Below are 21,651 nucleotides of genomic sequence, written 5' to 3' on the forward strand. Positions count from 1 at the left end.
TCCCAACCTTGAGAACTTTAAAACGGGTGGACTTAATTCTTCGCGGCTGGCTGGGGAATTGTGGGAGTTGAAGTTCACCCACCTTTTCTCTCTTCTTTCTTTTTTTATTAGTTTATAATATAAAATACAAAAGGAAATAGTAGGAAAATAAGGGAGGGAGAAGGGGAAAACGTAGAGCAGAGGGTGAAAAGAAAGAAGAGGCGTTGACGTCCAACTCCCTTTGGTGCAGTAGGATAACATAATAGCATCAAAACTCAATTTTTTTTTACTTTTACGTAGTAATATCAACTAACCATGTCTGTAACAACAAGCCTGTCTAATAGGCAAAACCCAAAATCAAAGTTTCATTTTTTTTTTCCAGAAGTCAAGAAGTGGTTTCCAGGTAGAAACAACATTAGGTGTGTGTGTGTGTGTGTGTTTTCTTTAATCAAAGCAGTCAATTTAGCCATCTCTGCTAACTCCATCAACTTTTGCAGCCGGATGTCCAACTATCTTAACCAAGGTTGGGAAACTCTGGGTTTAGGTAAAAGAACCTCAAGTCTGGGACAGAACTGTAACTGGAGAAATAAATTAAAAAGTAAAATAAAATAACATGCTGTCTTCCAAAATTCTTGAGGCCCTGCGTTCCACAGGTTAACAATAATAGTTATAATAACAAAAACAACAACAATAAAGCTGGAAGGGACCCTGAAGGTCATCTAGTCCAACCCCCTGCTCAGGCAGGAAACCCCATCCCGTTTCAGACAAAAGGCCGTCTAGTCTCTTCTTAAAAACTTCCAGCGTTGGAACGTTCGCCGCTTCTGGAGGGAATTTTGGCCAGGGAAGGCAAATAAAATTCCTTTCTCCTTCCTTGCCCCATCTCGGAAAAGGATACGTGGCACGGCGAAGGGCTGGGCAAAGGCGTGGAAGGCGGAGCCCCAGGTGATCTGCCAGGGGGCGATGTAGGTAAGGACAAACCGAAGCTTGTACAAAAGATCCCACAGCTGGGGGAAAAAAACACGATCAGAATCACAGAGAGGGTAGAAAAAGAAAAAATTTAGAGAAAGCCAAACGGAGTCAAAAGGACCAAATCAGTGGCTTTTTCGCAAAACAAATCCGGTCCGTTTTTGGAGACATTCCTGGTTTCTGTGCCCAGGGTGGAAAGCGAGCCCAGTTTTGAAATGAAAGCAGCCAGTCCTCATTGAGGGGGGCCTTTCCAGCCTCTGTTTCCTTCAAGAGGAGGGCAGGTCTCGATATGTCGGCTCCCCCAAACCATTATTTACCTGCTAGATACAGTGGTTCTCAACCTTTCTAATGCCGTGACCCCATAATACAGTTCCCCATGTTGTGGTGACCTCCAACCACTTATACATCACTGGGTGCCAGAGGTGTGGCCAAAGAAAAGGGGGAAAAATGGCAGACAGCCTTGTTTGGCGACCCCCGTGAAATGGTCGTTCGACCCCAAATGGGGTCCCGACCCACAGGCTGAGAACCACTGTGCTAGAAGGAAGAGAAAAAAAAGGGGGGTGCAAGAAGCCCCAAACCAGCACTCACCTTGCTAAAGAGAATCGACATGATGAAGTAGTCGGTGAGGAAACCCTCCGAATATTTTTTGTAGTCAAACTGAAAGAAGAGGACGGTGAAGCCGAGGGTGACATACTGTTGTGGGGGGCAACAGAAGGAACCCCGCAGAAGTTTCATGCCGGCCACGGTGAGGAGAAGAGCTCGGCAGCTGGGGTCAGAATGCGCGCAGGGAGAGAAAAGAGAGTAAGAATTATTACCAATCTCTCTCTCTAAAAAAAAAAAAAAAGAAGAATGCAAACCATTGAAAGATTTGCGCCCTCCATTGATTGCGGCAGAGGTCGGCAACACCGCAGCCCTGGGGCAAAGACGTCCGCAGGAGAGTGCAACAGCACTTAGACTTATATAATGCTTCACGGTGGTCTACAGCCCTCTCTAAGCCGTTTACAGAGTCAGCTTCTTGTGCCTTGCAACAATCTGAGTCCTCGTTTTACCGACCTCGGAAGGACGGAAGGCTGAGTCAACCTTGAGCCCGTCAGGACTGAACTCCTGGCAGTGGGCAGAGTTAGCCTGCAATACTGCATTCTTAACCATTGCACCACCATGGTAATTAGAGAACAGAGAGTAGAATAGAGTAGAGTAGAGTAGAATAGAATGTAAAATATAGAATAGAATAGAATAGAATAGAATAGAGAAACAAAGAATAGAATAGAATAGAATAGAATGGAATGGAATGGAATGGAATGGAATGGGACGGGACGGGACAGGACGGGACAGGACAGGGTAGGATAGAATAGAAAATATAGAATAGGCATAGGAATAGGATAGAATAGAATGTAAAATATAGAATAGACTAGGAATAGGAATAGGAATAGAATAGGATAGGATAGGATAGGATAGGATAGGATAGGATAGGATAGGACAGGACAGGACAGGACAGGATAGAAAATATAGAATAGGAATAGGATAGAGTAGAATAGAATAGAATAGAATAGAATAGAATAGAATGTAAAATATAGAATAGAAATAGAATAGAATAGAATAGAATAGAACTGCAATAGCCCTTAGACTTATATACTGCTTCACGATGCTTCACAGCCCTCTCTAAGCGGTTTACAGAGTCGGCATCTTGCCCCGCACAGCAATCTGGGTCCTCCTTTTACCGACCTCGGAAGGAGGGAAGGCTGAGTCAACTTTGAATCGGTCAGGATCGAACTGCTGGCAGCGGGCAGAGTGTAGCCTGCAATTACTGCATTCTCACCCCCAATAAAAGCAGCCTTGTCCATAAGCTCTACAGCAGTATCCTTATACTGTAAACCCTGCCTCCTTTGTGCGTTGTGTGATGCGACGTCAAAAGCTCTGCCTCCTTGGCACGTGGGATGGGATGTCACGGGAGGTACAAGCCCTTCTCCCCACCAATGGGGCTGCAGGTCTGCCGGGAGGGGCTGGACTTACGGAATGCACAGCTTCTCCTGCCGGGGGCTGCTGACCCAGTGGGCATCGATCGTCAGGGCGTTCAGCACCACAGCTGGGTAGATGACGTACTTCTCGACGCACTGCAGCCAGGCGTAGAGTTTCTCAAACCACATCAGCTCAGCAGCGCCTGGAAGGACAGGAGAGGGGAGGAGAGGGTCAAAAAGAAAAGGATTGAGACCACCGCCTTTCCGCCATTTCAATCCCAAAAGATCCCAGGTAACCCCCCTTGAGAGAAGCTCAAAGCCCAGGGATTCTGCAACGTCCTAATCTGGTCTGTAACTAATCTGCAGACTAGCTCACTGTTTCTCAACCTTGGTAATTTTTAAGATGGGTGGATTTCAGCTCCCAGAATTCCCCAGCCGGATGGGTGGACTTTCATTCCCAGAATTCTCAGCCAGCATGTTTTAAGATGGATGAATTCAACTCCCAAAATTTCCCAGCCAGCATGCTTTAAGATGGCTGGACTTCAACTCCCAGAATTCCCCGGCCAGAATGCTTTGTGAACTTCAACTCCCAGAATTCCCCATCAAGCATGCTTTAAGTTGGGTGAACTAACTTCCAGAATCTCCCAGCCAGCATGCTTTAAGAGGGGTGGACTTCAACTCCCAGAATCCCCCATCCAGCACGCTTTAAGAGGGGTGGACATCAACTCCCAGAATTCTCTGGCCAGAATGCTTTGTGGACATTAACTCCCAGAATTCCCCAGCCACCATGCTTTACGTTGGGTGGACTTCAACTCCCAGAATCCCTGGCCAGAATGCTTTGTGGATTTCAACTCCCAGAATTCCCCACCTAGCATGCTTTAAGAGAGGTGGACTTCAATTCCCAGAAGTCCCCAGCCCAACCGCTGCCTTCACTTTCAACCGGCATGCCTCGTGGTCGGGCATGAGGGGAAGTGTAGCAGAGCCCAGAGCCTCCCAGAGCCTCCATTCACTTCCTCTCCAGGCACGGACTTACTGCGGACTTCGAACTGGCTGTATTCCCGCGGTTTCAGGACAGGCTGCGAGAGGCAAAACCAGGGCAGCTGCTTCCGGAGTTGGGGCAGGAGGTAGTGCGTGACAAAACCGATCAGCCCTGCCAGGGCGTAGAGCACATAGCCCAGGACAGACTGAGAAGGGCAGAATCAGGAGAAACGCCAAGGTTACAGGGGGTCCCCGACTTACGACTGCCCATTTAGCGCAGAGATCCCCAACTTTTTGGACACCAGGAACCAGTTCCGTGGAGAAAGGTTTTCCCGTGGACTGGAGGGTGTGTGGACTGGAGGGCCCTCAATTTGAATGGCGGTTATGTCAAAAAGTAATGTAGTGTTGTAGTTTTCTGGTGGGCATAATAAAAGTTCTGTATCTGCGAGTGTCTGTCATTGATAATCAAATGGAGGTTTGTTTCCAAATTGCCCTCATAAAATCTAAAACCCAAGCTACACGTATTTTCTGTTATTTCAGAACTGTAGTAAGTCGAGGATTAGCTGAACAGTGTTTCCCCCGTGCCCACAAGCCAAGCTGCTACCCACTGCCCACCCCACGGCCCCCTTCCTCCCGTCCCCTCGTCCTTGTCTCAGGTACCTCAAGAGCGATGAAGACGGTGCTGGCGCTGATGGCGAAGGTCAGCACCGCGATGATGAAGCACATGACGAGGTCCGAGTGAAGGATCTCGCGCTGGGTTGGGTGGAAGAACAAAAGAGGAGCGTTGAAGAGCGGGCAAGGAGAGGCCAGAAGCTCTGGGTTCGGAATGTACCGTCTCCAGGGCTGGATCTCCTTGGACAGCCCTTTCCAGCTTGGCTTTCGTTTCCCCCTACTCCCCATTAACAGCCCCCCGCCAAGAAGCTCGGAATCCAGGCCTGCTTTTCAAGGCAAAGGCCTTCCTCACCAGAGAACTGCGCAGTTTCTCCGGCAAGGGATCCTTCACGCCAACCGGACCGCTGTCCACGTTGTGGTTCTCAAACTCGGGCAAAATCTTGGTGCGGATCAGAGACCTAACCATCACCGGGGAGGGAGGGAGGAAGAGAGGGAGAGAAAAGTGCTTTGCTGAAACCCGAAGCAGCCCCCCAAGGGATGGGAGACCTGTCTTCTCCCTCGCAAAAACCCCCAAGGAATGGGTGGGTGGGTGGGCTACAGACCAGAGGATGGTAGGGTCGCTGCTCTGACGGCTGAGATGATAGGACAGGGACACCAGGACACCGCAGAAGACGGAAAAGAGGACTGGCACGTGCTGGTCACCCCACGGAACCTGGGAAAGAAAAGGCGAGGGATGTCCGTCGTGCCGGTCTTGGCAACGTAACAACGGCGCAAAGCAGAGGTTTGTTTGCAAAGCACAGGATCTGCACCTGGGTTGTGTGTCCAGGAACAGGCCGCAATACATCGCAGGATGGGTGTTCCCCAAATCAAGCCAGATTAAGACAACTGGCTGATGTGGTCGCACTGGGGGACTAAAACGCCATTTCCTGGGCTGGCCTATTATACGTAGTCCTTGACTTACAACCTTGAAACCAGTCCAAGTTACAACAGATCCCTCAAAGGTATTTATAATCTGGTTCTGAAGTGTTCATTCTCTCTCTCTCTCTCTCTCTCCTCTTTCTCTCTGGATCAGCTAGGTGACGGTGAGTTCTAGCCCCGTCTTAGGCATGAAAGTCAGCTGGGTGACTTTGGGCCAATCACAAGGAGACGGTGAGTTCTAGTCCCGCTTTAGGCATGAAAGACAACTGGGTGACTTTGGGCCAATCACTAGGAGACAGTGAGTTCTAGTCCCGCCTTAGGCATGTAAGCCAGCTGGGTGACTTTGGGCCAATCACCAGGAGACGGTGAGTTCTAGCCCCGCCTTAGGCATGAAAGTCAGCTGGGTGACTCTGGGCCAATCACCAGGAGACAGTGAGTTCTAGTCCCGCCTTAGGCATGAAAGCCAGCTGGGTGACTTTGGGCCAATCCCTCTCTCTCGGCCTAACTCACCTGAAAGGGTTTGCTTTTGCAAGGAAAATAGGAAGAGGCAGGAGTATACTTGCCACCTTGTGTTATTTATAAAAAATAATAAAGGCAGGATACACACACACACAGACACATAATTGTACACACACACACACACACAATGCAAGGCAGGTTCCCTTATACATCAAGAAAAAGAATGGGGAACATGGGAAGGAGGGAACAAAGGGGAACTTAATCTTCACCCCCTTTGAGCCCCCCCCCAGCCCCTTCCTTCCCATTGCCGATACCTTGATGGCTCCCAAGCAGAACCCGTACAGGAGGCCGGCCACAAGGATGCTGCGGAGCAGGGCGAACAGGGCGGTGAGGGGGCTGGTGGCAGCTGGAGATGGAAAAGAAAAACCAGGCTGTGAAGAGCACGTTCTGCTTGACTTTGGCTGATCTCAGAGGCTGAGCGAGCCAGGCCCGGACAGGTCACCACCCAGAGATGCCAGGGTGGGAGGCTCGACTGAGAGTTGAAGTCCATAAGTCACAAAAGGGCCAAGTTTGGAGACTGGTGGGTTACAGTGTCCTGGGGTCCTGGGATCGCCATTTGCGACCTTCCCAGCCAACTTTCCACAAAGAAAGTCAACGAGAAAAAAGTTCATTCTTCTCAGTAACTTTGAATGGACGCTAAATGAATGGTTGTAAACTGAAGGCTATTTCACCTGGGGGGGGGGAATCTCTTTCTTTTTATATATATAAATATTTTTATTAAGTTTTATAAAGGTAATAAGGGGAAAGGGTCAAAAAGGGTAAGTCAACGGAAAACATACAAAAAGGTTAGGCCAGGGAAAAGGGGTAACACAAAAGTGGGATTAATCCCACAAAATAACATCGCTTCAGCAAATCTACCCATCCGGGTTTACATATTAAATCTTAATAATTACTCTATTATTAAACAGCTTTCCATATAATCACGTAAATAACAAATCAGTCAATAAATCTCGTTCATTTCACTACTTAACAAGCCTTAATATTAATTCATTATAGTCACTTTAAAACAATAATATATTACATATTAATTATAGTTTACCATATTATTGAAGATCACAAATATACAAAGACGAAGAAGAAGAAATAAGAACAAGTTCATACAAATAATCATGGAATATAAATACAAATGATCAATTATCTCTTTACACTTCATAACCTTTTCTCATTCTAGCGTGTTTCTAACCAATAATAAAATTTTCACCTTGGGGGGATCTCTTATTAACAAGAAGCAAACCCCCACTTCCCTCTAACATTGATGTTATTACCTAGTTGGGTCATGAAACGTCTGCAAGGAAACAACCAAGATTGGAGAGCACTAAGGACTCCACAGTCCTCCTTATCCTTCTCCTCCTTAATCCCCACTCTCTTCTAGCACTGATGTTGTTACCTAGTTGGGTCATGAAACGTCTGCCAGAAACCCACCCAGCTCAGAGAGCACCGAGGAGCCCTCAGTTCAAGTCTGAGCCACAGCTTTTTTCATCTATCGTCACCGTCGTCAAATTTCAAATTTCCCCTTCGCAAAGGTCCCGATTCCCCCCACAACCCTTTCCCTCCTCACCTGTCCCGCCGAAGACGTTCATCTCGACCTGTTCCAGAAGGTACATGAAGCAGGTGTTCACTTGCGGGAGAAGCCCAAAGAGGAAAATGGCTGGGAAGCAAAGAATGAACACTGGAAGGAAACAAAAAGAGAAAGAAAGAAAGAAAGAAAGAAAGAAAGAAAGAAAGAAAGGAAGGAAGGAAGGAAGGAAGGAAGGAAGGAAGGAAGGAAGGAAGGAAGGAAGGAAGGAAGGAAGGAAGGAAGAAGAGGAAGAAGAAAAAGAGGAAGAAGAAAAATAAGAAGAAAAAAGAAGAAAAAAAAGAAGAGAAGGAAGAAGAAGAAGAAGAAGAAGAAGAAGAAAAAGAGGAGGAAGAAGAAAAGGAAGAGAAGAAGAAGAAGAAGAAGAAGAAGAAGAAGAAGAAGAAGAAGAAGAAGAAGAAGAAGAGGAGAGGAGGAAGAAGAAAAGGAAGAGGAGGAAGAAGAAGAAGAAGAAGAAGAAGAAGAAGAAGAAGAAGAAGAAGGAAGAAGAAGAAGAAGAAGAAGAAGAAGAAGAAGAAGAAGAAGAAGAAGAAGAAGAAGAAGAAGAAGAAGAAGAAGAAGAAGAAGAAGAAGAAGAAGAACAACAGAAAACCAGGAGAAAAAAAAAATTAGGCCAGGGGAGACGTCACCTCCACCTACCACGAGTTCCTTAACCACGTCCGAACTCTCCCAGCCCGGCAATCGGTGGCTTACCAATAGCCATGTCACGAGTGCAGTAGAAGAAGTCGGTGGAGAAAAGGGTGACGTCGTAAAGGACGACGGGAGGGAAGGGCCCGATCCGAGCACACAGGTCCAGCAGCCAAATCAAGAGGCAAGCCACGCAGAAGTACACCGGCCGGCTGTAGGCAATAATCCAGTTGTGGCCCTGCCAGGGGACAGGAAGGTTGAAAAGCTTTGGGAATAGGGCCGAGATTTATGACCCACGGTTGCCTGGCCCAGAATGAACTGGGTCACCACTTCCCCGGCCCAGGATTTGTTTTAGCTCGGCGTTTTTCAGCCTCGGGAACGTTAAGATGGGTGGACTTCACTCCCAGAATGCCCCAGCCAGCTTGCTTTAGGATGGTTGGACTTTGATTCCCAGAATTCCCCAGCTAGCATGGTTTAAGAGAGGTGGACTTCAACTCCCAGAATTCTCCAGCCAGCTTGCCTTAACGTGGGTGGAATTCGATTCCCAGAATTCCCCAGCCAGTATGGTTTAAGAGAGGTGGACTTCAACTCCCAGAATTCCGCAAGCCAGCATCCTTAAGGATCGGTGGGCTTTCGTTCCCAGAATTCCCCAGCCCGCATGCGTTACAAGATGTGGACTTCAACTCCCAGAATTCCCCTCCCACCGTACTGGCTGGGGAATTCTGGGAGTTGAAGTCCTCACTTCTTAACAGTGCCCAAGGTTGCGAACCACTGCTCTAACCCCAATTCCACACGTCTGCCTGTGTTAAGATTTCTCGTAGCCAAATAACTCACATGCATGGGAGAGGCAGCATCTGGCTGTACACTCTGGAAAAAAAACAAAATAAAGGAGGAAAAATTGGTTAGTCCTTCAAGGATTCCCTGGCTCCTATGTCGCAGAAGGAAAATTCAGTATAAATTAGATTTATACTAGCTCCGATATTCAAGGAAAGGCTACAGGACAGTTTTTTCTCAACCTCGGCCACTTCAAAAAAAAAAAAAAAAAAAAAAGCTGGACTTCAATGCCCAGAATTCCCCAGCCAGCATGGAGAACCAGCATAGTTGCTCTGGGAATTCTGGGAGTTGAAGTCCACACGTTTTTATTATTATTATTATTATTATTATTATTATTATTATTATTATTATTATTATTATTATTATTATTATTATTATGGATCATCGCACAGTCAGCCAGATGTTCTGACTGGATTTGGCATTTTTGTCTACCTATCGAGTCCTTCCCAAGGACATGGGATAGGCAGATGTGGATGTCTGATGGTATTACAGGTATCGTCGCAGGATGGAAGCGGTTCCTAGTAAGGCCGCCTTTTGCAATTGACTAATGGCGAATTTGTCAATGCCAATGGTGTTCAAGTGGTGCTCCAGTTGTTTTGGGATGGCACCCAAGGAGCCTATCGCTATTGGTACTACCCTTGCTTGCTTTTGCCACAGTCTTTCTATTTCTATTTGTAGGTCTTTGTATTTTATGATCTTCTCCAGCTCTTTCTCATCTATTCTATTGTTGTTATAATAGTAATAGTAATAATAATAAAAAGTTGGAAGGGACCTTGGAGGACATCTAGTCCAACCCCCTGCTCAGGCAGGAAACCCTATACCATTTCAGACAAATGGCTGTCCAGTCTCTTCTTAAAAACTTTCAGTGTTGGAGCATTCACCACTTCTGGAGGCAAGGAGTTCCACGAGTTAATTGTTCTGTCAGGAAGTTTCTCCTTAGTTCTAGGTTGCTTCTCTCCTTGGTTCGTTTCCATCCGTTGCTTCTTGTCCTGCCTTCTGGTGTGTTGGAAAATAGCTTGACTGCCTCATCTTTGGGGCAGCCCCTGAGATACTGGAACCCTGCTATCCTGTCCCCCCTCGTCCTTCTCTTCATTAAACTAGACATCCCCAATTCCAGCAGCCTTTCCTTATATGCTTTAGCCTCCAGTCCCCTAATCATCTTTGTTGCTCTTCTCTGTACTCTTGCTGTTGTTGTTATTATTATGTCAAAAGGAAATGTGATGTTGTAGTTTTCTAATAGGTATAATAAAAGTTCTGTATCTGCGAGTGTCTGTCATGGATAGCCAAATGGAGGCTTATTTCCAAATTACCCTCGTATAAAAGAGAGACCGGGGTGATTTGGCTCGAAAACCGTCTTCCCAGGGAGGGAAGAGCTGCAGGGGGACCTTCCTGGCACAGACCGCACAGCTGGGCCAGGTGGGTTGGGGGGGGAGGCCACGAACGGAGGTCCACTGGAACAGAAACTCTTGACTCGGCCAGAGGTTTTTTTGGGGGGGGGGGGTCAAGCCTTGGCCTCACCTTGAGCAGAGAGTACTGGCAGCTGGCGATGACCACGCAGAACTGGAAGACCCAGATGTCCCGGAAGAAGCCCTGGAGCAGAAGGAGATAGCCCAAGAAGGCCACCAGGGTCACCAAAAACACCACGAAGACGTTCTCGGCTACTTGACGATTCCTGGGGGGGGGGGGGAAAGGAGAAGGAGACACCGCTAGTCATCAATGTACGACCATTTCCATCGCAAAGCGAGATATCCGTTAAGCGAGTTCGGCCCCGTTTCCGGCCACAGTTGTTAAGGGAAGTTACAGCAGGCATCTTCAAACTTGGCCCTTGGATGACTTGTGGACTTCAACTCCCAGAATTCCTCAGCCAGGCACGCGTGCCTGGCTGAGGAATTCTGGGAGTTGAAGTCCACAAGTCATCCAAGGGCCAAGTTGGAAGACCCCTGCACTGGGGTCAAGGGTGACTAGAGGGAATCTTTTCCATATACCAGGAGTCTTCAAACGTGGCAACTTTAAGACTTGTGCAACTCCCAGAATTCCTCAGCCAGGCACGCTGGCTGAGGAATTCTGGGAGTTGAAGTCCACAAGTCATCCAAGGGCCAAGTTGAAAGACCCCTGCACTGGGGTCAAGGGTGACTAGAGGGAATCTTTTCCATATACCAGGAGTCTTCAAACGTGGCAACTTTAAGACTTGTGCAACTCCCAGAATTCCTCAGCCAGGCACGCTGGCTGAGGAATTCTAGGAGTTGAAGTCCACAAGTCACCAAAGGGCCAGGTTTGAAGACCCCTGGCCTAAAGCAAACTCATTTATTTATCGGTTAAATTAATTTGCTGTCGTATCTCGCCGTAGGGGCTAGCTACTCCAGGCAGCTTTAGAATAATGAAAAAGAAAACGAAAGGAGTGCAAACAGAAGTCAAATAATACAACAATAAAATAAACAACGGGAAAAGGAACAGAGCCAAAAAGATATCCACGGTGACGATCAGCTTCCCAATTCCCTGGATCTGTTGGCTGGGCACAACGGGAGTTGTGATCACCCCTGTGCAAATAGCTGGAAGAATCACGGGAGAAGCTTCTCTTTGTCGTCACGGTCTGAAGTTTTCAAACGTCGAGCTCAATCAGCAGGAGCAGCAGTATTTTTCTTAATCATTTTTTTTAAGACATGAAAATAGATTTAACTACTGAGAACATTTTAACCAGCGGAAAGGTTTTGAACATTGTAGGGAAAATCAATTTAAATAAGAATTTGTAAACAGGATTTGTGACAAGGCAAGCAAGATGACCAGACAGAAGAGAAGCGTGATATTGATGTGATTATTATAGGTAGACATTTTAGAAATTGCTACCTATCAAATTAATATTTTATTTAATTGCTACCTATCAAATTAATAAGAACTGCTATTAATTTAAGGTGGCAAAGAGAATATGATTGGAGGAAGAGAAAATCGAGCAAAGCTATTAGGTGGATTTTGGAATGTAGAAACTAACCGTTAGTGATAACTTTAAATATAAACTTAAATATAAACCCAGACAACACGCTGTTTATCAAATATCAAGGTGTTTATATTAAAAAAAATCAATAAAATGTATTTTAAAAAAAAAAGAATTAGCAGAATTTTGGGTGTCTATTTGGGGCTGCTAAGGTGACGCAAAGTGAGAAGGTGCTAGCCAGCTGTTTTGCCAGTCTAGAAGGGGTGTGTGTGTGTGTGTGTGTGTGTGTGTTTGTCTCACGCTTTTTGTGTTAAGAGATGCCTCCTCCCCAAGGCAGCCCAGAAAAGCCTGCAAATTGGGCCCTCACCGATCCAAAAGAGCCAACAGCGCCAACCGGTCGTAGCGAACTCGCATCCAGTGCCCGGGAAGAAGCCAAAATTTGTAGTATTGTCGAGGCTGACACTTGTCCTCGATCATTAAGGTGTTTTCCTGGGATTCGTGCAAGGATTCTTGGTCCAGAAGATCAAACTGGAAAAAGAAAAAAAAACAATAACAACCAAAACGTTGCTATTCCAACTTTACTTCCTCACCACAATGGAAAGTCGAAGCCAGCCTTTCTCAACCTTGGCCACTTTCCGATCTGTGGACTTCGACTCCCAGAATTCCCCAGCCAGAAACACCACCAGCACCGTGGATGTTACCTAATTTGGGTCGTGAAATGTCTGCAAAAACATCAACCAGGCTCAGAGAGCACTAAGGACCCTCATGTCAACCATGAGCTGCAAATATTCTCCTTTGTTCATTCCAAAGGTGCTTCTGATGGGGCTTTGGTGCTCTCCGAGCTGGGCGGTTTTCTTGCAGACGTTTCATGACCCAACTAGGCAACATCATCAGTGTTAGAAGGGAATGGAATTGAGAGGAGGGGGAGGAGGAGGGCAGGAGGAGGAGGGGGAAGGAGGAGGAGAAGAAAAGAAGGGGAGGATTGTGAGTCTCTCTGAGTTTGTTTTCTTGCAGACGTTTCATGACCCAACTAGGCAACCTCATCAGTGTTAGAAGGGGATGGAGTCGAGAGGAGGAGGGGGAGGAGGAGGGCAGCAGGAGAAGAAGCAGAGGAGGAGGAGGAAGAAGAGGAGGAGAAGAAGAGGAGGAGGAGGGAGGAGGACTGTGAGTCTCTCTGAGTTTGTTTTTTCTTTGCAGACATTTCATGACCCAACTAGGTAACATCATCAGTGTTAGAAGGGGATGAGAGGAGGAGGAGGAGGAGGGCAGGAGGAAGAGAAGGAGAAGAAGAGGATGAGGAGGAAGAAGAGGAGGAGAGGATGACGACAACTATTGGGTCCTTGGTGCTCTCCGAGCTGGGTTGTTTTCTTGCAGACGTTTCATTACCCAACTAGGTGACATCATCAGTGTTAGAAGGGAATGGAGTCGGGAGGAGGAGCGCAGCAGAAGGAGGAGAAGGGCAGGAGGAGGAGGGGGAGGAGGAGATGAGGAGGAGGATGATATTTCTTTCCTGAAGAGCCAAGCTGGGACAGGCCTGGCCTAACCACGGCCTGGACGGTGGAGAATCTCCACAGCGTCTGAAGGCCTCCCAGTCTCACCTCGGGGATCTCCAGGGGGACCCGGCGGACCTGCATCCCCTGGAGGACCACAGGCCGCGGCTGCAGCAGGGAGAGGGCCGGGGTCCCTTCGGGAACTTCTGCGGAGTTGAAACTGGAGGAATGCGAGTGTCTCTCCCTGCCAAGGCAAACACAGAGCGACGAGGCCATGAGCAACAGAACTCTCCCCTGACTAAACCATCCTCCTCTTTCTATTGCTGGGACACGCTCTGACACCGGCAAGTTTTCCTACGATACAACAGGCTTCACGGGAAGGATCGATCACTTAGGCCAGGGGTCTTCGAACTCAGCCAGAATAATGGATTGGATAGAATAGAAGAGAAGAGAAGAGAAGAGAAGAGAAGAGAAGAGAAGAGAAGAGAAGAGAAGAATGAATAGAATAATGTATGGAACGGAACGGAACAGAATAATGAATAGAATAGAATAGAATAGAAAATAGAATGCAGAATAGAAAATAGAATAGAATAGAATAATGAATAGAATAGAATAGAATAGAATAGAAGAGAATAATGAATAGAATAGAATAGAATAGAATAATGAATGGAATGGAACGGAATGGAAAGGAACAGAACAGAATAGAATAGAATAATTAATAGAATAGAGCAGGGATAGACAACTCATGGACTTCAACTCCTATGCTGACTCAGGAATTCTGGGAGTTGAAGTCCATGAATCATAAAAGAGCCGAGGTTGCCTATCTCTGGAATAGAATAATGAATGGAATGGAATGCAATGGAACGGAGCGGAACAGAATAGAAAATAGAATAGAATAGAATGGAATGGAATGGAAGAGAAGCTGGAAGGGACCTTGGAGATCTTCTAGTCCAGCCCCTTGCCCAAGCAGGAGAACCTATACCATCTCAGACAGGTCAATGTGTCGCTTAGCAGCCAAACCTTGGGCTCAATTGTGCTCGGAAGTTGAGGTCTACCTGTAGTTTATCCCAAGGATCTGCCGGCAATCTCCTTCTCTGGGGGAACATTTTGGCCGTTGAAAGAGAGACTCACCAGCCGCTGTTGGTGGCGTGTTCCATGCCCGCTTGCTGGCTCATTGGATTCTCGTAACCGCCTCCAGCAAGCCCAAAAGTGTAGGAACGTCGGACTCCTGGGCAGAAAGGGAGAGAAAAAGGGACCAGGTTGGGAGACTTCCTACTGTCCATGGAAATTCTCCATCTTTCAGGTCCTGGTTGTCCCATAGGTGCTTTTTTTTTTCTTCCCAGGATGCAACTGGACTTTCTTGTTCTTTCTTTGAAGAGGTTTCACTTCTCATCTAAGAAGCTTCTTCCGCTCTGACTGGAGGCTGGGGAAATGGAAAGATTTATACTCCTTGCAGACAGCTGGTCATTTACATCCTTTTAGAGAGCCGTTGAGGCCACTTGGAGGTTTACCTGTGTCCTCAGGGTCACCCGAGTGGTGCAAATGGGTGGGGAGCCTTCTTGGAACTGCTGAAAGGACTGTGTGTTGCACACCCATTTGCACCACTCAGGTGACCCTGAGGACACAGGTAAACCTCCAAGTGGCCTCAACGACTCTCTAAAACAGGGGTCTTCAAACTTGGCCCTTTGATGACTTGTGGACTTCAACTGCCAGAATTCCTCAGCCAGGTTTGAAGACCCCTGCTCTGAAAGAAGGCAAACGACCAGCTGTCTGCAAGGAGTATAAATCCTTCCATTCCCCACCACCCAGTCAGAGCTGAAGAAGCTTCTTGAAGGAGAAGCGAAACGCCTTCAAAGAAAAACAAGAAAGTCCAGTTGCCTCCAGAAAAAAGCACCTTTGGGAGACGTCCAACCCAAAGCATCCTCCCGTTTGGGCAGAGAAAATGCCGGGCCTGTTTTATGATGCTAAGGAGTCTGGAGGCTAAGGGACATTTACCCAGTCACCACGCTGCTTTCCAAATACTCGGGGTAAAACTGGAAAACCAATACCATTTGTTTGAAAAGAAAAGAAAAACGTTGCCCAATTAGGATAGTTAACAGCCCTGCTCAAGGCGCCCCACCCACCGCTCTCGTCGTAGAAGTAGTGGACCGCTCCATCCGACGTGTCGTCAAAGTTGCAGGCTTCGTGGATGGCGCCCCGGGGCAGCAGCAGCGAGCTGGCGAACTGGAGGGCCGACGGCAGGGTGAGCGCCCGGGAGTGGGAGGACGTGCGGCCCCGCTGGAGGTCCTGCAAACTGCAGAAAGGCCAGAGATGAGAGGCTGGATGGCTGCAGCCGCCACCGTGGGGAGGGGGGGAGGCAGAAAAGTCATCTGCAGAGGGGCTTACCTCGGGGGGGACCCCATGACGGAGGACGGAGGGGTAGGGTTGCTGCCCGCGTTGTGCCTCCGGCGCATCGCCTGCACGCGCTTGATGTTGCTGGACTGCTCCGACTTTGGCAGCTCCTCCCCGGCGGCAGCTGGCGGAGAAAAGGCAAAGGCCGAGTGGGTGCGAAGGGTGTGCGCTGTTGAGGGACAACTGGGTGCGAGCGTTCTGCCCTCAGCAGCTGAGTTTGATGCCCTGGGCTTTTTTGGGGGGGGGGTGTTCTCTGAGCTTGGTGGTTTTCTGGCAGACGTTTCGTTACCACCGTAGGTAACCTCGTCAGGGTTTTGGTCCTGGCCAGCAATCCACACTCAGACGGGTAGAGATTAAAGCCGACGTTAACGTGATGTCAAGAAGGAAGAAGCAAAGAAAGAGTGTTCCAGTCAAGGAACTCCCAGCTCGTCAGACCAACAATCAAAGGTTAAATAACAGCCTGATCAAGGAAGCACCGAGAACAGGTTCACCAACGTTGGTAGGGCAAACTACTAGTAAATAAACAGAGAGCAAAGCCTACATCCTTCCAGCCCTGATCCATTTCCTCCTCCTCCTCCTCCTCCTCCTCCTCCTCCTCCTAACTCCTCTCACTTCCAACACCGATGATCTTCCCTACTTGGGTAACGAAACATTTGCAGGAAAACTGCCAAATCCAGAGACTCACCCCAAGGACCCCCACATTTCCACCCAGAGCTACATTTATATGAGCCGAGGTGGCGCAGCAGTTCGAGTGCAGTACTGCAGGCCACTTTAGCTGACTGTGTTCAGCAGGTCAGTGGTTCAAATCTCACCGGCTCAAGGTTGACTCAGCCTTCCATCCTTCCGGGGTAGGTAAAATGAGGACCCAGATTGTTGGGGGCAATGTAAATATATATAGACATTGCTTACTGGTGTACACCGCTTAGAGAGTGCTCGCACTTAAAGTGGTATATAAGTCTCATAAATAAATAAATAAATTTCCACCCAGAGCTACATTCTCCTCTGTCGGGAGCGCCGTCCTGTTCAGGAGCCTTACCTCCTCCGATGGCTCCCTCGGCCTGCAGCTCCCCCCGCCAGCCGGGCTGGTTGGCCGACTGGCTGCGCACGGTGCTGCCCAGCTCCTGCTCCCCGGCCAGCTTCCCCGCGTGGGCTTCCAAGTCCGACTTGGAGACGTTGAGGGCACCCGGAGGCTTCCCTTCGGCCAGCTGGCTGCTGCCGTCCATGCTGAGCACCCGGGCGTGGGTCTTGGCGCTGGTGGTGCTCCCGGTGCGCTGGGCGTAATGGGAGGGCTTGGGGGGCAGCGCGGAGCTGTCCGGCGGAGGCGGGGGAGGCGGGGGCTTGCTCTCGGCCAAGGGGACCCCGTGCCTGCCGTGCTGGGCCGGGTCATGGCGCTCGGGGGAGTAGCAGGAGGTGCTGGAAGAGCTGTCCGAGCTGTAGTTGTGTTGCGAGTGGAGACTCGAGGCCCGGCTGAGATCGCTGCAGTCGCTGGAGTCTTCGTCGGCGAAGAACCCTTCGGTGTAGGCCTTGCTGTCCAGGAGGGTGCGCATGGGCAGGTAGCTGCCGCCGTGCTTCCGAGAGAGGCGAGGCCGGCTCTTCAGCCCCAAATCCTTCGGCCGGACCACTGGCTCCGGCTTGGGGGCGCCCCACGCCTCGGTGTCCCCTTTGACCGTCTCCAGGGAGTTAAACGTGTTCTGGGTGTCAAAGCTTAGCTCCCCCAGGAAAGCCAGCTCGGGCGAGCGAAGCAGCTCGCTGTCGGACAGGGCGTCCGTGTCGCTGCCCCCGTCGGCCGGGGGAGGCGAGGGGGGCCCGGCCTCCTCTCCAGGGACCCCCTCTTCGGGGCCGGCCCCCAGGGAAGGGCTGTCCAAGTGGGTGGAGTTGGTTTTCTCGCTGCGGTAGCTGCTCAGGGTGCTGGGGGTCTCCTTGTCGGTGCCGCTGAAGCAGCTGTCGGACGAGCCGGCCTGGCGGGGGCCGTCGGGCCGAGGCTCCAGCGGCTGGTACTCGGCCCCGGAGTGGTGCTTCTCCCGCCGGCTGTGGCTGCTGGACTCCGGCAGGGCCAGGCTGAGGAAGCTGTGGCTGAGCTCCTCGCTTAAGCTGCCCTTCAGGAGAGGGCTGAGCGGGGTGTCGCCCACGCTCTCCGACTCGCTGGGGGTCCAATGGGGAGCCTGCGCCCCTTCCCTGCCCGGGGGAGACTGTTCGGAGGAATCGGTGCTCTGGATAGAGGTCTGGAGGGGAAGCGACGGGGGCTGCTTCCTGAGGCTGGAGGGGGGGTCCCCTTTCAGGCTGGTCTTCGGGCCTTCCGAGTCTGCAGAGGCTGCTGGAGGTTCGGCTAGAGAGAGAAGACACAGTTAGGGTCCTGTTTCCCCCCCCCCCAAAAAAAAGACCTTTGTGAAGGGGGGCCCAGTCCGGGAAATCCAGCATAGGACTGGGAGAAGCCAATTTTATTTATCTGATTTTTATCCTCCCTTGGTTAGTTTCATTCAAGTGACTAAGAGCAAACAGACCTAAATAGTCCTTTCTCCTCCTGTTTCCCCCACAACAGCCCTGTGAGGTGGGTTGGGCTGAGAGGGACTGGTGCAAAAATCACCCATCTGGCTTTCACGCCTAAAGTGGGACTAGAACTCACAGTCTCCTGGCGATTGGCCCAAAGTCACCCAACTGATTTTCATGGCTAAGGCGGGACTAGAACTCACAGTCTCCTGGTGATTGGCCCAAAGTCACCCAGTTGGCTTTCACGCCTAAGGCGGGACTAGAACTCACAGTCTCCTGGTGATTGGCCCAAAGTCACCCAGTTGGCTTTCACGCCTAAAGCCGGACTAGAACTCACCGTCTCCAATTTCTAGTCTCCTGGTGAATTCACCACTAGACCAAACTGGCTCTCCTTTCTCTTTTGAGCCATTTCCCCCCACCTTGCTGAGGCTCCTTCCTTTTTCAAACCCGCGTCCAAGACGTGAGAACTCACCTTGACTCTCTGGGGAGCAGCTTTGAAGCATGTCCCGGTCAGCGGCTGTCACGATGACATTGTTGCTTCCCTGCTCCCGGACGAGCTCCTTGATGTCTGCGGGAAAAGACCCGGATGGAGACTTGGTCCCTCTCCATTCTTCCTCTATCTCCCCTCCTCGGCCGGGACCACTGCATTTCCATTGCTAAGCAAGGCGGTCGTTAAGTGAGTTATCCCCGATTTTACAATCTTTTTCGGCCACGTTGTTAAAGTTTGGCTCAGTTTCGGTCATAAGATGAGGACCGTCGCAGCGTCCCAGGGCTATGTGATCTCCAGTTGCAATCTTCCCAGCCGGCTTCCGAAAGCAAAGTCCATGGGGAAAGCCAGATTTGTTTAATGACTGCTGGATTCACCGAACAACGGCAGTGATTTGCTTAACAACGAATGGCCAAAAAAGGTCATAAAACGGGGCGAAATTCATTGACCGACGGTTTTGCTTGGCAATGGAAATTTTGGGCTCAGTTGTGGCCGTGCTGTCGTGGTTCCGGCAGATGAAGCTCTTCAAAAGAACTTTGAGGCATTGTTTACCTTAATGAATCTTTATTTTGAGTAGCATAACATCGGCAGTGCATAATCGAAGCCAAAAACTGAATTCCCCTCCCCTGAGCACATAGTATCAAAGCACGATTCCTTCCTTCAATTAACAGTCATAAATCACATTCGCCAATTAGCTTGAAATGCAGGCTTTCCCTCCAGTTCTCCAGCCCGGCCAATTCTTATCATTTCTTATGTCAATAACCTTGGTTCTCACGCTAGGTCCAGTATTGTTATGTCTAGCTGAACTCTCATGCACGTTCCTCTCCCCAGCATCATCTAACTCTAACTCTAAGAGTAAAACATAGGAAGAAAATGGTTGCATCTCCAACTATTGTCAAAGCAAAAACATCCGACGTTAGCAGCGTGGACAACGAACGTCCTAAGGACACAGAGAGGATCCGTCTGGTCATGGGGGGGAGGGCAGAGGCACAGGTAACTCTCCCTGTCCTGCAATGCAAGTCAGCATCCCGCAAAAGCACTTGTACAAGCTGGCCCTTGTTTTGTTTTTACAGCTCCCTTCCTAACTGGTTTGACCCAGGCTCAACCGAGGGGGGGGGCACTGTGGCCCCCGCCTTTCTCCACTGCTTACCTCGGATGGGGCCTCCATCTTCCAAGTGGGGCAGCAAATCCTAGAAGGCATAAAAAAAGGAACAAATCAGACCTCAACTGATTTGTCCTGAGGTTGCCATGGATGGACACCCGTGACCTACACAGCCTGTTGCAAAATAGCTCAAAAAATGCCAAGCTGGGCAGAATCAAAGTCCGTAGAAGAAGGAAGGAGCTTGTTATATTTATTTATTTATTTTCACTTGTTTTATTGCTTTATTAAATTTCTGTACTGCCCATCCCAAATGAGCAGTGAGTTTTTTATTTGATGTATAAATAAGATCTCTGAATCCTCTGCATCCAGGTTTAATGTCACTTCAGAAAAGCCAAGTTTATGGAGAATAGAATAGAATTTAAATTAGAATAGAACAGAAATAGAATATAATTTAAATTGGAATAGAATATAATTTAAATTAGAATAGAATAGAATAGAAATAGAATATAATTTAAATTAGAATAGAATAGAATTTAAATGAATAGAATAGAATAGAATAGAATAGAATAGAATAGAATAGAATAGAATAGAATAGAATAGAATAGTTGGAAGGGACCTTGTAGGTCATCTAGTCCAACCCCCCCCCAAGAGTTGTGTTCGTACAACACACAAACCCCCTTAACCAAGGGTCCCCAACCCCCGGGCCACAGACAAGTACCGGTTTGTGACTTGTGATCGTTTTTCACACCTACGGCGGTGGCAGGATCCGCATAATCGCGTGATCAAACATCGGATTCTGGACAACCGACTCATCTTGAGGACCACTGCAGCATCCGCATGGTCGTGATCAAAATTCAGACGCTCGGCCACTGACTCATATTTGCGACGGTTGCAGTGTCCCGTGTGTGTGTGTGTGTGTGTGTGTGTGTGTGTGTCATAGGACCTTCTGACAAGCAAAGTCAATGGGGAAGCCAGATTTGCTTAACAACCGTGTTACTAACTTACCAACTGTGGGAAGAAAAGTCATAAAAACGGGACAAAGCTCCCTTAGCAAATGGCTCACTCAGCCACATGAATTTTGGGGTCACTTGTGGCCATATGTTGAAGACTACCTGTAGAACCGAACTATCCTGAAGAGCAGCGAAATATATTTATTTTTTTAAACTGGAGACGTCTATAGGGCAGGAGGTCTGCAGGACTATGGGACAGGCTGAGCCCTTCGACCCAAACTTTCCCCCCTTACCATGACTTGGTTGAAGCCGAAGACCGAATGCTGCGAACTGCACCTCACCGGCGGAGTGGAGCTTACTTTACGAAAAACGGTCATCTCAACTCCTCCGGGATCCCTGCAGGGAAAAAGAGAAGGCACAGGAGATCAATCAATCGGAACACAGCTGGAAGGGGCCTTGGAGGTCTTCTAGTCCAACCCCCTGCTCAAGAAGGAGACCTTGTACCCATTTCAGGCAAATGGCTGTCCGGTCTCTTCTTAAAAACTTCCGGTGATGGAGTATCCACAACTTCTGGTGGCAAGCTGTTCCACTGGTTAAGTATCCTTGCTGTGAGGAAGTTTCTTCTTAGTTGTAGGTTGCTTCTCTCCTTGATCAGTTTCCAACCGTTGTTTCTTGTCCTGCCTTCAGGTGCTTTGGAAAATAGGTTGACCCCCTCCCTTCTTTGTGGCAGCCCCTCAAATATTGTAAGATTGCTATCATGTCCCCCCTAGTCCTTCTTTTCTCTAGGCCAGGGGTAGGCAACCTTGGCTCTTTTATGATTCGTGGACTTCAACATTCAGAATTCCTGATCC

At 48.9% G+C, this 21,651-nt stretch overlaps 1 protein-coding gene across 1 annotated transcript in view; it reads right to left on the reverse strand.

Moving 5' to 3' along the window:
- Positions 1 to 21,651, reverse strand: part of PCNX3 (pecanex 3) — a 42,739-nt gene that overhangs the window by 13,325 nt on the left and 7,763 nt on the right. Inside the window, exons 3-23 of the mRNA XM_039366186.1 lie at positions 21,094 to 21,196; positions 19,899 to 19,938; positions 18,734 to 18,829; positions 16,811 to 18,100; positions 15,769 to 15,898; positions 15,507 to 15,676; positions 14,515 to 14,611; positions 13,492 to 13,627; positions 12,261 to 12,421; positions 10,483 to 10,636; positions 8,965 to 8,997; positions 8,197 to 8,368; positions 7,486 to 7,596; positions 6,182 to 6,273; positions 5,093 to 5,202; positions 4,843 to 4,948; positions 4,539 to 4,631; positions 3,934 to 4,084; positions 2,956 to 3,103; positions 1,534 to 1,711; positions 875 to 983 (exon numbers count right to left, since the gene is read on the reverse strand). Of these exons, the coding sequence (XP_039222120.1) occupies positions 875 to 983; positions 1,534 to 1,711; positions 2,956 to 3,103; positions 3,934 to 4,084; positions 4,539 to 4,631; positions 4,843 to 4,948; positions 5,093 to 5,202; positions 6,182 to 6,273; positions 7,486 to 7,596; positions 8,197 to 8,368; positions 8,965 to 8,997; positions 10,483 to 10,636; positions 12,261 to 12,421; positions 13,492 to 13,627; positions 14,515 to 14,611; positions 15,507 to 15,676; positions 15,769 to 15,898; positions 16,811 to 18,100; positions 18,734 to 18,829; positions 19,899 to 19,938; positions 21,094 to 21,196 (3,680 nt within the window). The remainder of the gene's footprint in view (positions 1 to 874; positions 984 to 1,533; positions 1,712 to 2,955; positions 3,104 to 3,933; positions 4,085 to 4,538; positions 4,632 to 4,842; positions 4,949 to 5,092; positions 5,203 to 6,181; positions 6,274 to 7,485; positions 7,597 to 8,196; positions 8,369 to 8,964; positions 8,998 to 10,482; positions 10,637 to 12,260; positions 12,422 to 13,491; positions 13,628 to 14,514; positions 14,612 to 15,506; positions 15,677 to 15,768; positions 15,899 to 16,810; positions 18,101 to 18,733; positions 18,830 to 19,898; positions 19,939 to 21,093; positions 21,197 to 21,651) is intronic.

Source organism: Crotalus tigris, unplaced genomic scaffold (assembly GCF_016545835.1).
Source record: "Crotalus tigris isolate CLP2741 ecotype Arizona unplaced genomic scaffold, ASM1654583v1 scf7180000020245.1906669, whole genome shotgun sequence".
NCBI lineage: Eukaryota > Metazoa > Chordata > Lepidosauria > Squamata > Viperidae > Crotalus > Crotalus tigris.